This window comes from Phodopus roborovskii, unplaced genomic scaffold (genome assembly GCF_943737965.1).
Source record: "Phodopus roborovskii unplaced genomic scaffold, PHOROB, whole genome shotgun sequence".
Lineage (NCBI taxonomy): Eukaryota > Metazoa > Chordata > Mammalia > Rodentia > Cricetidae > Phodopus > Phodopus roborovskii.
The window spans coordinates 26037865-26051147 of NW_026126540.1; the positions used below are offsets into that span (position 1 = coordinate 26037865).

General features: G+C 39.6%; 1 protein-coding gene across 2 annotated transcripts in view; it reads right to left on the reverse strand.

Annotated features, from left to right (window-relative positions):
- The window catches only part of Snx27 (sorting nexin 27), a 77963-nt gene that overhangs the window by 17298 nt on the left and 47382 nt on the right, over positions 1–13283 (reverse strand). For both annotated transcript variants that reach the window (XM_051198788.1, XM_051198789.1), the window contains exons 6-7: positions 10721–10799; positions 9557–9720 (exon numbers count right to left, since the gene is read on the reverse strand). In XM_051198788.1, coding sequence (XP_051054745.1) covers positions 9557–9720; positions 10721–10799 — 243 coding nt within the window. The remainder of the gene's footprint in view (positions 1–9556; positions 9721–10720; positions 10800–13283) is intronic.

Sequence of the window (13283 nt, forward strand, 5' to 3'; positions counted from 1 at the left end):
TTGTAAAAGAAACATTACTAAAACTCAAATCTCACATAAAACCTCACACATTTATAGTGGGAGACTTCAACACCCCACTCTCACCACTAGACAGGATCATGAGACAGAAACTTAACAAACAAAAAAATTAACAGAAGTTATATCCCAATTGGATTTAATAGACTTCTATAGAACATTACATCCAAACACAAAAGAATATACCTTCTTCTCAGCTCCACATGGAACCTTCTTTAAAATAGACCACATATTCCATCCACAACATAGCAAACCTCAATAGATATTAAAAAATTGGAATAGCCCCCTGTATATTATCAGACCACCATGCTATAAAGTTAGAATTCAACAACACAAATTGCAGAAATCCTACAAACCCATGGAAACTGAACAATGCACAACTGTATCATTCCTGGGTCAAGGAAGAAATAAGAAAGAAATGAAAGAGTCCCTAGAATGCAATGAGAATGAAGACATAGCATATCAAAACTTATAGGACACTTTGAAAGCAGTACTAAGAGGAAAGTTCATTGCACTAAGTGTCCCCATGAAGAAAATGGAGGATAGTCACATTAGAGAATCAACAGCACAACTGAAAGCTCTAGAACAAAAAGAAGCAAACTCACCCCAGAAGAGGAGCCAGGAAATAATCAAATAGAGGGCTGAAATCAATAAAGTAGAAACAGAAAATAATACAAAGAATCAATGTAACAAAAAGTTGGTTCTTTGAGAAAAATCAATAAGATAGACAAACTTTTATGCAAACTAACCAAAAAGCAGAGAGAACATGCAAATTAGCAAAATTATAAATGAAAAGGGAGACATAACAACGGACACTGAGGAAATCCTGAGATCATACTCTGAAAACCTGTAGTCCACAAAATTCGAAAATCCAAAGGAAATGGACAAATTTCTGGATAGCTATCACTTCCCAAAATTAAATCAAGAACAGACAAGCAATTTAAATAGACCTACAACCCCTAATGAAATAGAAGTAGTGATCAAAGTCTTCCAATGAAAAAAAAGCCCAGGGCCAGATGGCCTCAGTGCAGAATTCTACCAGAAATTCAAAGAACAGCTAATACTAATACTCCTCAAATTGTTCCACACAATAGACACATTACCAAACTCTTTTTACAAGGCTACAATTACCTTGGTACCCAAGCCACACAAAAACACAACTAAGAGAACTACAGACCAATATCCCTCATGAACACTGATGAAAAAAATAATAAAATACTGACAAATCAACTCCAAAAACACATTAGAGAAATCATCCACCACGACCAAGTAAGCTTCATCCCAGGGAAGCAGGGATGGTTCAACATATGAAAAATCTATCAATGTAATCCACCATATACACAAACTGAAAAAGAAAAACCACATGAACATCTCACTAGAGGCTGAAAAAGCCCTTGACAAAATCCAACACCCATTCATGATAAAGGTCCTGGAGAGATCAGGGATAACAGGATCATACCTAAACATAATAAAAGCAATATACATCAAACCTACAACCAACATCAAACTGAGTGAAGAGAAGCTTAAGGCAATTTCTCTAAAACCAGGAACAAGATAAGGCTGCCCACTCTCTCCATATTTCTTCAGTATTGTACTTGAAGTTCTAGCTAAAGCAGTAAGACAACAAAAGAGATCAAGGGGATACAAATTGGAAAGGAAGAAGTCAAACTGTCACTATTTGCAGATGATATGATAGTTTAATAAGTGACTTGAATAACTCTCCCAGGGAACTCCTACAGCTGATAAACACCTTCAGCAAAGTAGCAAGATGCAAGATTAACTCAAAAAACAAACAAAAATCAGTAGCCCTAATATATACAGACAATAAAAGGGCTGAGAAAGAAATCAGAGAAACATCACTCTTTACAATAGCCACAAACAACACAAAATATCTTGGGGCAACATTAACAAGTGAATAGAATAACTTTGAATAACTGTATAGAATAACTTTGAATCTTTCAAGAAGAAGACACCAGAAAATGGAAAGATCTTCCATGCTCATGGATAGGTAGGATCAACATAGTAAAAATGGCAATCTTGCCAAAAGCAATTTACAGATTCAATCCAATCCCCATCAAAACCCCAGCACAATTCACTACCTTGAAAGAACAATACTCAACTTTATATGGAAAAACAAAAATCCCAGGATAGCCAAAACAACCCTGTACAATAAAGGAACTTCTGGAGGCATTATCATTCCTGACTTGCACTACTATGGAGCTATAGTCCTGAAAACAGCTTGGTATTGGCACAAAAATAGACAGGCAGACCAATGGAATGGAACTGAAAACTCTGATATTAACCCACACACCTATGAACACCTGATTTTTAGCAAAGCAGCTAAAATTATACAATGGAAAAAAGGAAGCATCTTGAACAAATGGTGCTGGTACAATTGGATGCTGGCGTGCAGAAGACTGTAGATAGATCCATATCTATCACCATGTACAAAACTTAAGTCTAAATGGATCAAAGACCTCAACATAAATCCAACCACACTGAATCTCTTAGAAGAGAAAGTGGGAGGTACCCTTGAACGAATTGATACAGGGGACCGCTTCCTGAACATAATACCAGTAGCACAGACAACTGAGATGGATAATTAATAAATGGGACCTCCCGAGTCTGAGAAGCTTCAGTAAGGTAAAGGACACAGTCAACAAGACAAAACGGCAGCCCACAGAATGGAAAAAGATCTTCACCAATCCCACATTTGACAGAGGGCTGATCTCCAAAATATACAAAGAAGTCAAGAAGCTAGTCACCAAAACACCAAAAAATTCAATGAAAAAGTGGGGTACAGAACTGGAGAGAATTCTCAATAGAGGAATCTAAAATGGCTGAAAGACACTTAAGATTAAGTGCTCAACATCCTTAGCCATCAGGGAAATGCAAATCAAAACAACTCTGAGATACCATCTTACTCCTGTCAGAATGGCTAAAATCAAAAACACCAAGACAGTTTATGCTGGAGAGGATGTGGAGAAAAGGGAACACTCCTCCACTGCTGGTAGGAGTAAAAACTTGTACAGCCACTTTGGAAATCAGTCTGGCAGTTCCTCAGGAAAATGGGAATCAGTCTACCACAAGATCTAGAAATTTAGGCACATACCCAAATGATCCACATTCATGTAACAAAGACAGCTGTTCAACTATGCTCATAGCAGCATTATTTGTAATAGCCAGAACTTAGAAGCAACCTAGATGCCCCTCAACTGAAGAATGGACAAAGAAAATGTGGTACATTTACACAATGGAGGAGTACTAATCAGATGAAACAAAACAAACAAAAACAATGGAATCTTGAAATTCGAAGGCAAATGGATAGAACCAGATGAAACCATCTTTAGTGAGATAACCCAGTCACATGAATTTTAGACATAGAGCAAAGAATCACCAGCCTATAATTCACACCGCCAGAGAAGCTAGGAAACAAGAAGGACCCTAAGAGAGACATACTTGGTCCCCTACAGAAGGGGAAAGGGACAAGATCTTCTAAGCAAATTGGGAGCAGGAAAATTGAACCAGGGGAAGAATAGAAAAGAACAATAGAATAGAAAAGAAGCGATCCCATAATAGAGGGAGCCATTATAGGTTTAAAGAGAAATCTCACACTAGGGTGATGACCCCAACTAACAATCTAAGCAATAGTGGAGAGGTTACCTTAGATGCCCTTCCCAGATGAGATTGATGACTACCTTATATGCCATCCTAGAGCCCTCATCCAGGAGCTGATGGAAGCAGAAGCAGACACCCACAGCTAAAACACTGAGCCGAACGACTGGAATTCAGTTGCAGAGGGGGGAGTGATGAACAAAGGAGTCAAGACCAGACTGCAGAAACCCACAGAAACAGCTGACCTGAACATGGGGAGCTCATGGACCCCAGACTGACAGCTGGGAAACCAGCATAAGACTGACCCAGACCCCCTGAACATGGGTCTCAGATAGGAGGCCTAGGAAGTGTATGGTACTTTTGAGAGTGGAACCAGGATGTATCCCTAGTGCAATAATAAGTCCAATCCCCATGGAGGGATACTCCCTTAGCCTAGAAACACAGGAGAGGGCCTAGGCCCTACCCCAAATGATTTGACAGACTTCGATGATCCCTCATTGAAGGCCTCATCCTCCCTGGGGAGTGGATGGGGGGGGGGGAATCCGTGGAGCGCAGGGGAGGGAACTGGGATCGAAAAAAATAAAAATTAAAAACAAACAAACAAAAACTTGACAAAAGCTTAAAAATGGATTTTAGAAACAAAAGAACAGAAACAAGCAAGGCTTCTTGGTAGCAGCATTTTTCTCGGGCAGGCTCTGTTTTGCTAGAGACAAGCAAGACTCGAACCACTCTTTTAAGGGAGGTTTCCTGATTCAGCATAAGCAGAAAAAACTGCAGGGCACTTTTAAGAGGCCCTGCCAAAAACTCAATGGTGTGTACGAGAGCAGGCAGTAGCAGTGACCATATCTCCAAGCTGGCAGCATGCTGCTTGATGGCAGCATAGACCAAGGTGGTGAGCACAGCTTTCAGTGCTGGCAGTAAACATACCCTCTCCCCAACGAATCCTCCCTCCCACCCCCATCTTGGAAAGACGGTGGCTAAAACAGCTGCCACTTTAATTTTAGCAATGCTGTTTAGCAGACACAAGACTTGTGGCTAGAAAGAAAATGTAGAGATATACAGTAAAGACAGATTCAGATGAAGTAAAACCTAAGTTTTTTTACAGTGTGTTAGGCTTAGGAGAAAAAATAAAAAGGACATTTGGTTAAAAAAGAAATAAAGTGGCTGGGCAGTGGTGGCACACACCTTTAATCCCAGCACTCAAGAGGCAGAGGCCAGCAGATCTCTGATTTCAAGGCGAACACAGTGTAACGACTCTTCCTATCCTGGAACTGGCTTTGTAGACCAGGCTGACTTTGAACTCAGAGATCCGCCTGCCCCTGCCTCTAAAATGCTGTGATTAATGATGTGAACCACACTGCCTGTGAATTTTTGAAGTATCTGGAATATGTTTCGCAATTAACTGACACCTACAGTTACTGAGCCTTCCTGGTAGTAATGAAGAACAATGAAAGTCCATGCCTAGAAATACTTGATGAGAACAAGGAATTTAATGACTCTAAAACTTTTCACAATTTGGAGATAAGTAAACAATGATGTTGGCTTGTTTCTTCTAGAAACTCTGGTTAAACTGACGATGGAGAAGCATGGGCTCACTGAAAGAAAAAAAAAAAAAACCAGCCAGCTCCAGATTCACACTCACTACTTCTCATTTTTTGCCCATTTCCCCACTTTGCATTCGTGCAGAGGTGCTTGGCGCCCGCCCTGCTTGCACGTTTCCCACCGTTAGCCCTGCAGTCCCAGCAATTCCACAAGACTCCTTTTACTCATTAGTCTAACAAAATTTAGCTTGCCATAGTTTGTTAAGAGCTATTCTACAGGGACCGGGATCAGAAGGATCGTCTGCTGCCAGACTCTATTTGGCGGTACACTTTCGGACACTATTTGGTGGTACACCTCCAGGCGTAACTACCACAAGCTGAGATCTACAACTAAAAGCATCAAAGTTCCAGGACAGCAGAATTACACCTAAGGTAATTGTAACATCCTTTGCAATTTAAGCTGATATAATATCTGAGATCTGGCAGATAATTTTACAATGCAGGACTTTAGGAATTATTTTACTTCATATATAGAAGGAATTTTAGCAGAAGAAAATTATGACTGGACCAATATGTACTTTTATTTTGTAATAGCAATGGGTTTCATCATTAACATGATATTCTTAAAGAAATGGTTTGAGATTACAGCAAACAATAAGGAACTTGTACAAACCATAGGAGACTTAGTAACAAGGACTCGAAACATTGAAAAAGATAGAATTCAAAACATAGAATGCTTAGAAAAAAAGTTTCAGAATATTGAAGATGGCACTGGAAAGCTGACAGGTAGAATACAAACCGTGAAACATAAAAATGACCAAGTAAAAAACAGAATTTGTTCCATGTCTGATACCTCAATAACCAGAACAGAAACAATGCAATGCATTAACATGCTAGCAGAAAGAGCTCGTTTCTGGTCGGAGGAAGCTACTAATAAGTTTAAAAAACTGGAACATCAGATAGAAAGACTAGCAGATAGAATCTGTTCCATGTCTGAGGATAATGGCAAGCTGGCAGATAGAACACTGTTTCTAGAAGGCATGCCATTCAGATAATATCTAAGGATGAGAATATTAAAAACATGGAATCATTTGTAGTTGGAAAAAGTGAAAAACTGACTGATGCAATGACTAGCTAGCTGTAATGGTGCACCTTCTTATTATACCCTGGCCAGAGTTTCAAATAGAACTACAGCCAACCATCTTCTGCCACACAGTGACTACCTACATATGTCACAGCCAGTTCTGTTAAGAAATTTGGTTGCTAAAAATTTTCTTCCTACAGGATCCCATGGAGCAATCATCGTCCCATTTCAGTAGGAACTAACCTTAAGACAGTGACACCCCCTTTCCCTACCCTTGGAATTTGGGGATAATAGTCATCTTCTTTGGGTTGGTTTTAGTTATTTAGGGTTGGGTATGGAAGGTGATGCTTACACTCGGGTCTATCTTTTAGATAGGAATAGGGTATGGTTGGGAAAGGTATGGTTTAGAAGGGATATAAGGTAGATTAGCCTATTTTCTTGTGAATTTGAGTAAGAGTGAGATGATAGTATTTTACAGCTTACATTGTTATATATTCTTATTTGTGGTAAGCTATGTAAAATTCAGTTTATATGTGAAATCTTTCCACTTATGTTTTATGCACATTATTCTTACCATATTCTATGTATGTATACTTTTACTTATGTTCAAGACATTTCGTATATTAATACAATTTATGCACATTTATTCTTGCCTTGTGGCACCATGGGTTGGGGAGGGCTGTCCTCCTCAACCCCTCTCTGCTCATCAATGCCTGGGGCAGGTGGGAGAGCTGGCCTTGTGGTCATAAGAGAGGGAGAGCTGTCCCTGACCCCCACCAGCTGCAACACTGAGGAGAGCAGTTCTTGTACCTTGCTAGGGTAGCACAATAGAGCCAATACTGTTGGCACAGGTGTGAGAGAGTCAGTTCTGAAACTCTGACCATGGGAGAGCTATCCCCATTTCCCATCTGGTGGACCAACCCTACAGATGCCCAGGTCCAGACTTGGCCTGCTCCAACTATGATTTGCTGGAATACGTGAAGGACCCTGACCCACAGATCCAAAGCTACAGGATCTCCACAACAAGGATACCAACGTAATGTCCAAGAGTCCTAGTGTAGGCCCAGCATCGAACATATAGTGGAGACCAAGGGCCTTGAACCAGACCAATGGCTCCTTCTTTGCAATGAACGCTTACAAGTAGAGATGTATGGATCAAGGGGTATACTGCGTGACTTGTTGGGTCACATTGCAGCTTCCCCTTTTTTACTTTTCTCATTTTATTTTCTTCCTCTTTTTCTCTTGAGTTTTGCTTTATTGGGTAGGGGTGCCAGGGTGCAGGACAGATGGGAAGGGACTGGAAATCAAGATACATGATGTGAAAAATATAGAATAATAGAATAAATTTAAATTTTTTAAAAAATAAAACAAATGGGTTTCTAAGTGATAATAAATTATGTAAGAAAAACAAAAATAATATCAGAATTGGCAACAGAAGGAAAAGAGCCCAAGAGAAGGCACAAGATCAGAAACCCAATTGTTGGCATACCCAGGAATCCCATAAAAACACTACAGTGGAAACTATGCTACACACAGAGGACCTGGTACAGACCCATGCTGGCCCTATATATGCTACCTCAGTCTCCATGACTTCATTTGCTATGTTCTCCTTCTTGGTGTGAGTGTTAAGGATTAGAGCTCAGGTCTTTATGATTGCAGAGCCAGGGCTCTTACCCACTGAAACATTTTCCCAGGCCCCTGAATGTTCTTAGGGGGCTGTGTCTTTCTATCTTTGGCTATAAAGTTGGCTATAAAGGGACCCTCTGAAGGTGCTGGGGAAAGAGCTCAGTTGGTAAACTGTTTGCTGTGTAAGCACAGCATCTCAGTTCAATCCCCAGCACCCATACAGATAGCTTCGTATAGGGCTGGAGAGATGGCTCATTGTAAAAGCATTTGTTGCTTTCACAAAGGGGCCAGATTTGGTTCACAGCACCCACATGGTAACTTATAACTATCTGTAACGTCCAGAGAACTTGATCCTCTTTTTGCTTCCCTGGGCACCAGGCATGCATATGGTATACATACATACAGGCAGACAGGCCACTCATAAACACTATTTAAAAAAGAAGACAAATGTGGTAGCACATGCTTGTAATCCCAATGCTGGGGAGGCAGGGACAGTGGGATCCTGGGGCTTGCTGGTCAGGTAGTCTAAGCCTAAACGGTATGTTCCAAGCCAAGTGAGAGACCCTATCTCAAAATTGAAGTGGGTAATTTCTTATGAACACTACCCAAAGTTGACTTCTGGCTTCCACACACACACAGGCTCAGGCTCAAGTTTACCCACACTACCACTCTCTACACATGAACACATATCCAAATGAAACAAAACCCTCTCATGACAAGATCCCAATTTATGAAGGGGATCCTAGCCCCTATGAAAAAGGAATGGTGTACAGAGAGGCCAATCACATTTTAATATGGTTGCTTATATTTCAGTCATGCTCATGTATTAAGTCTCTACACACACTCACATCCGAACTCAAAAGATGGAGCTCTTGGACTACTTAACATGACCAATTTGCAGGACAGTGAACATGAGAATTCTTCCACCTGCCAGGAAGGAAGTATATCCCCAGCCCTCCCAATATGGATGCTCCTATGCTCTAGATCTTTTAAAGCACACTATACATTACTGTATTTCTGTTTATTCATGTTCTTTAAAATATCCTCTGTAATAAAGTGGTAAATATCAAGTTTCCTGAGCTCTGTGAGAAGATTAAGCAAATTACTCAGAGCAGAAGCAGTGTATGGTGGGGGGAGGGTGTCATGGGAACTTCAATTGCAGCCAGCTGTTTAGAGTTTCAGAGGACTTGTAATCAGCTCTAAAATGGAGGCACTTTGAGGAATTTAGACCTTGATCTGTGAGGCTTGATATTTCCAGGTAGATAATGTCAGAACTGAATTACATTTAATGAAGCCTGGGGTGGTAGCCACTCAAGCATCACACACTTGCTGGTGCAGAGAAATCCCTATGCCCTATGACATCACAGAAGTCTTTTGTGGTGACTATGATATGAGAACAAAGTAAAAAAATATATTTTGCTTTCCCAAGACACACAGTATATATAATACCGCTTTAAAAACCATGAACATGCAAAAATCATAAGACTCATTTTGTTGATTTAAAAAAAAAATTGAACTTTTAAAAAAACTCTGGTATAACTCTAGCATTTATCTCTTACAAAATGGAATACACTGAATTGTCAAATTACCAGCTATCTACAAACAGAAAAAAAGAAAAAAGAAAAAAAGAAAAAAAAAAAAAACTGGCTCTTAGGAGGAAGATTTATTTACCTACCTGATGAAAGAAGTAAGTAACAGCAAGGTCATTGTCATTTAAGAGGATTTCTTCTTCCGTTGTAAAGAGCCACTTGCGAACGGTCAGGCAGGTGCCTGGCACAGCTGATGTATAATTCTGGACGTAGAGTTTATGAGGAAATTCATTAGGTGCCAGCTTACGTACTGAAGGAGACAAAATAAAGAAAGATGAAGTGGAGACGTATACAGGAGTTTCCCAAGTAGGAACTGTACAAGGCAGACCAATACACTAGTTGTCATTAATTACAGCATCAGCCCAAATTCATCAGAACCTCTACCTTAGAAACACATGACAAGTGCATATCAGCCGAATCTATCCTTTCCAACTAAGACTCTGGCCAGTAAAGCGAATGACTGAAATCTATTGCTTGAATGACAGCTCTTTTAGCTAACAAGACAACAGAGAGTGCCCACTCCAAAAATGCTTGATCTATGATGTGCTAAGGTACAAACATCAAAGTAGGCAAGCTAAGTCCACCAAATGCCTTCAGAGCAGTCTCTCCTCTTTACCCAGCTATGGCACATCTAGGGTCTCTCCAATGGCCACCTACAATGTACTACATTTATTTATGCAGAACTGAAAGGTACTTCTTTCTCATCCATTCCCCAAACCCTAAGGCATTTGCCATAGTCCAGGCCTCTTCCGAGTAGCTTCCGACAACCTGCTCCACTGGGCTGGGATCACAGCTGTGTGCCAACACATTTTACTTCTAGTCCCTATACTGGCTTCCTGAGTCCCTTCTTGGGGCTCACTTGGCTTTCCAACACAGACTCCATATTTCTCCTTTATAGAAAGATAAGCTTAGAAAGGATAAGATTAGAATTCAAGCAACTGATCTTACCAATTCTTTATAACACAATTTATATCTGTGTATTAGGCTACTGAAAGTTGGGAAGAAAAATAATAGAAAGATGGATGCTCTCGAGGAATCAAACTTGCTATATACTAACAAAAAAGAAAAAAAGAAGAAGACAGATGGATAGCGATCAGAAATCCTTTACAAGATCTGCCAAGTCTGCTTGCTGAAGGCACTACTAGTGAGTGGATTCTCCTATCATCCTTCTTTGGCAAAGCAGTTTCTGTATTACAGTATTAGAATGAACACCCCCCAAACAAAATACAGTAACAGCCACTAGCACTTACCAAAGGAATGATTGATAACTTCAAATAAGGCAAAGTAATTCACTGTTGTACTGTCCATGCCAACCTTTGCTGCAATAGCCTGAAGTTTAAAAGGATAGAATTGTTTCAGGAAAAGTAAATTCAGACAATGCTATGGGGGCAGGTGTATGTTTGAGAGGGGGGAAAGGGAGACATTCTGCATCCTGGATCATAAAATTCACCATGGCCCACAGCTATCCATAAGTTACACAAGTGCACACATACACATAAACCCAAATATAGCTGTTCTCTGGGAGCACCTCCCTTCCCATGTAATCTGATAGTTCTTCCTTGGTGTCAAAAGTTGCTTTTTCAAAGAACCACAAAGGTTCTTTTTTAATTATCTTTACTAATGTGTGTGTGTGTGCCTGTATGTGAATGAATGCCATTTATATTTGGGTGCCTGCAGAAACCAGAAAAAGACAATGGATCACTTGAGTCCCCACCAAGGTGTTTTATATCACTTAAAGAAATGTATTTGACAGGACAGATCATAAAGTGAAAATAGTTTTAAAAAATACTTAATAAAGTTTGTCTATGTATGTGTATATATAGTCAGTGTATATGGGTGGGGGGTGAGCTCAGAGAACAACATGCAAGAGTCAGCTCTCCTCTAAGGGTTAGACTCAGGTTGCCAGGCTTAGAGGTAAAAGACTTTATCCACTGAGTCATCTCACCGTACCTAAAACAGAGCCTCTGATACTTAGTTTCACAATTCAGCTTACATTTATTTTTCAGATGGTCTATGCTCTAAACTGGGGATATCAGACACTGTCCTTCCTTAATAACAGTCACCCATATCTTCACAAAAGTAACAAAACATTGACAAGCAGCATATTAAACAGAAAGAAGTCCTCTCTGAAAACTATGGACCTAACATGACAGATGAGAAAGAGCACTCCCAACATAAGCAAGTTATTTACTAAACAATTCAAAAACAGCTAAAAAGTGTTCAAGACTGAATCAATTATGATTATATCCCTTCTTCCTAGGTTTATCTGAAGTTGTGTAGGAACCGGAAATTACAAGTATTCTAAATCACCCTCTGTATTGCACTGGATCAAAACCAGAATACTCTCAGGGTTTACAAAATGGCTCCTAGCTACAACATTCAGTAATTAAAAAACACCCTAGGTTTGTGCTAGAGAGATGGTCCAGTTAATAGCATTGCTGTGCTTACAGAGGACATGAGTTTAGTTCCCAGCACCCAGGCTGGAACTCCAGTTTCAGGGTACCCAATGTCTTCTGCTAGTCTTTCCAGAGAACTGCGCACAATGTTTACACACATATTCACAGATATACAAACATAAAATAAACAACAAAATACCCTAGGTTTTTTCTAAAGAACCACTGAAAAAAGTAGAGAACAAAACAACTGAAAACTTGCTGGGCATGGTGGCACACGCCTTTCACCTCAGCACTTGGGAGAGAGGGGCAGGTATATCTCTGTTTGAGGCCAGCCTGGTCTACAGCCAGAGGACAGCCAGAGCGGTTACACAGAGAAACCCTGTCTTGAAAAACAAACTAAAAAAGTAAAAAACTTTTTGCAATTACTCCAGTACCATAAAATTTCAAAGATGGCTGGAATCCTACCTACATATCAATTGCCATGATATATTGCAGACAATTAAATGAAGGAAAGATTTTTTTTGTTTGTTTTTTTTTTTGTTTTGTTTTTGTTTTCTATAAAGGAGTGCTTTTATAAGCTTTGGTAACCAGAAATCTGTCTCCTTGAAGATCTTGATCAAGTTAAGATTAAAGGCAAATAAATGGACCTGTAGTCAGTGCTAACAACTGACACCCAGACTATTCATCTATTTTTAAGAATTTATTTATTTATATATTTATTTATTATATATGCTGTAATCTGTCTGAATATATCCCTGTAGGCCAGAAGAGGGCACCAGATCTCATTATAGATGGTGTGAGCCATCGTGTTGTTGTTGAGAATTGAACTCAGGACCTCTGGAAGACCAGCTAGTGTTCTTAAACTCTAAGTCATATCTCCTGCCTCAACATGCTATTTATTAAATCACTTTTAATTAGAAATTTACCTATAACTAAAAACACAGTATTAACAATTAGTGCACTGGCCAGGCATTGGCGGCACAAGCCTTTAATCCAAGCACTGGGGAGGCAGAGGCAGGAGGATCTCTGTGAGTTCAGAGGCCAGCCTGGTCTACAGAGCTAGTTCCAGGACAGGCTCCAAAGCAATACAGAGAAACCCTGTCTTGAAAAACCAAAAATAACTAACTAAATAAATAAATGAAATTAAAAAATTTAAAAAACCAAACAATCAAAGAAAAACAATTAGTGCACTGAACAACAATGGAATCTACTAAGGCATCAATTCTTTACTCTGAAAATTGCCAATAAAGGAAAGAATTAAAATTTTAAACTTTCCCCACAAACTGCTTTTCAGGCTATATCAATAACCTTAACTGATAAGGAAGAGTTACTTACAGAAGAATTCTGGCTATGTGAAAAAAATAGGAGAATTGAAAACCAGCATTTTGCAACCTTTATGGAGTTACTGATAAGGCAA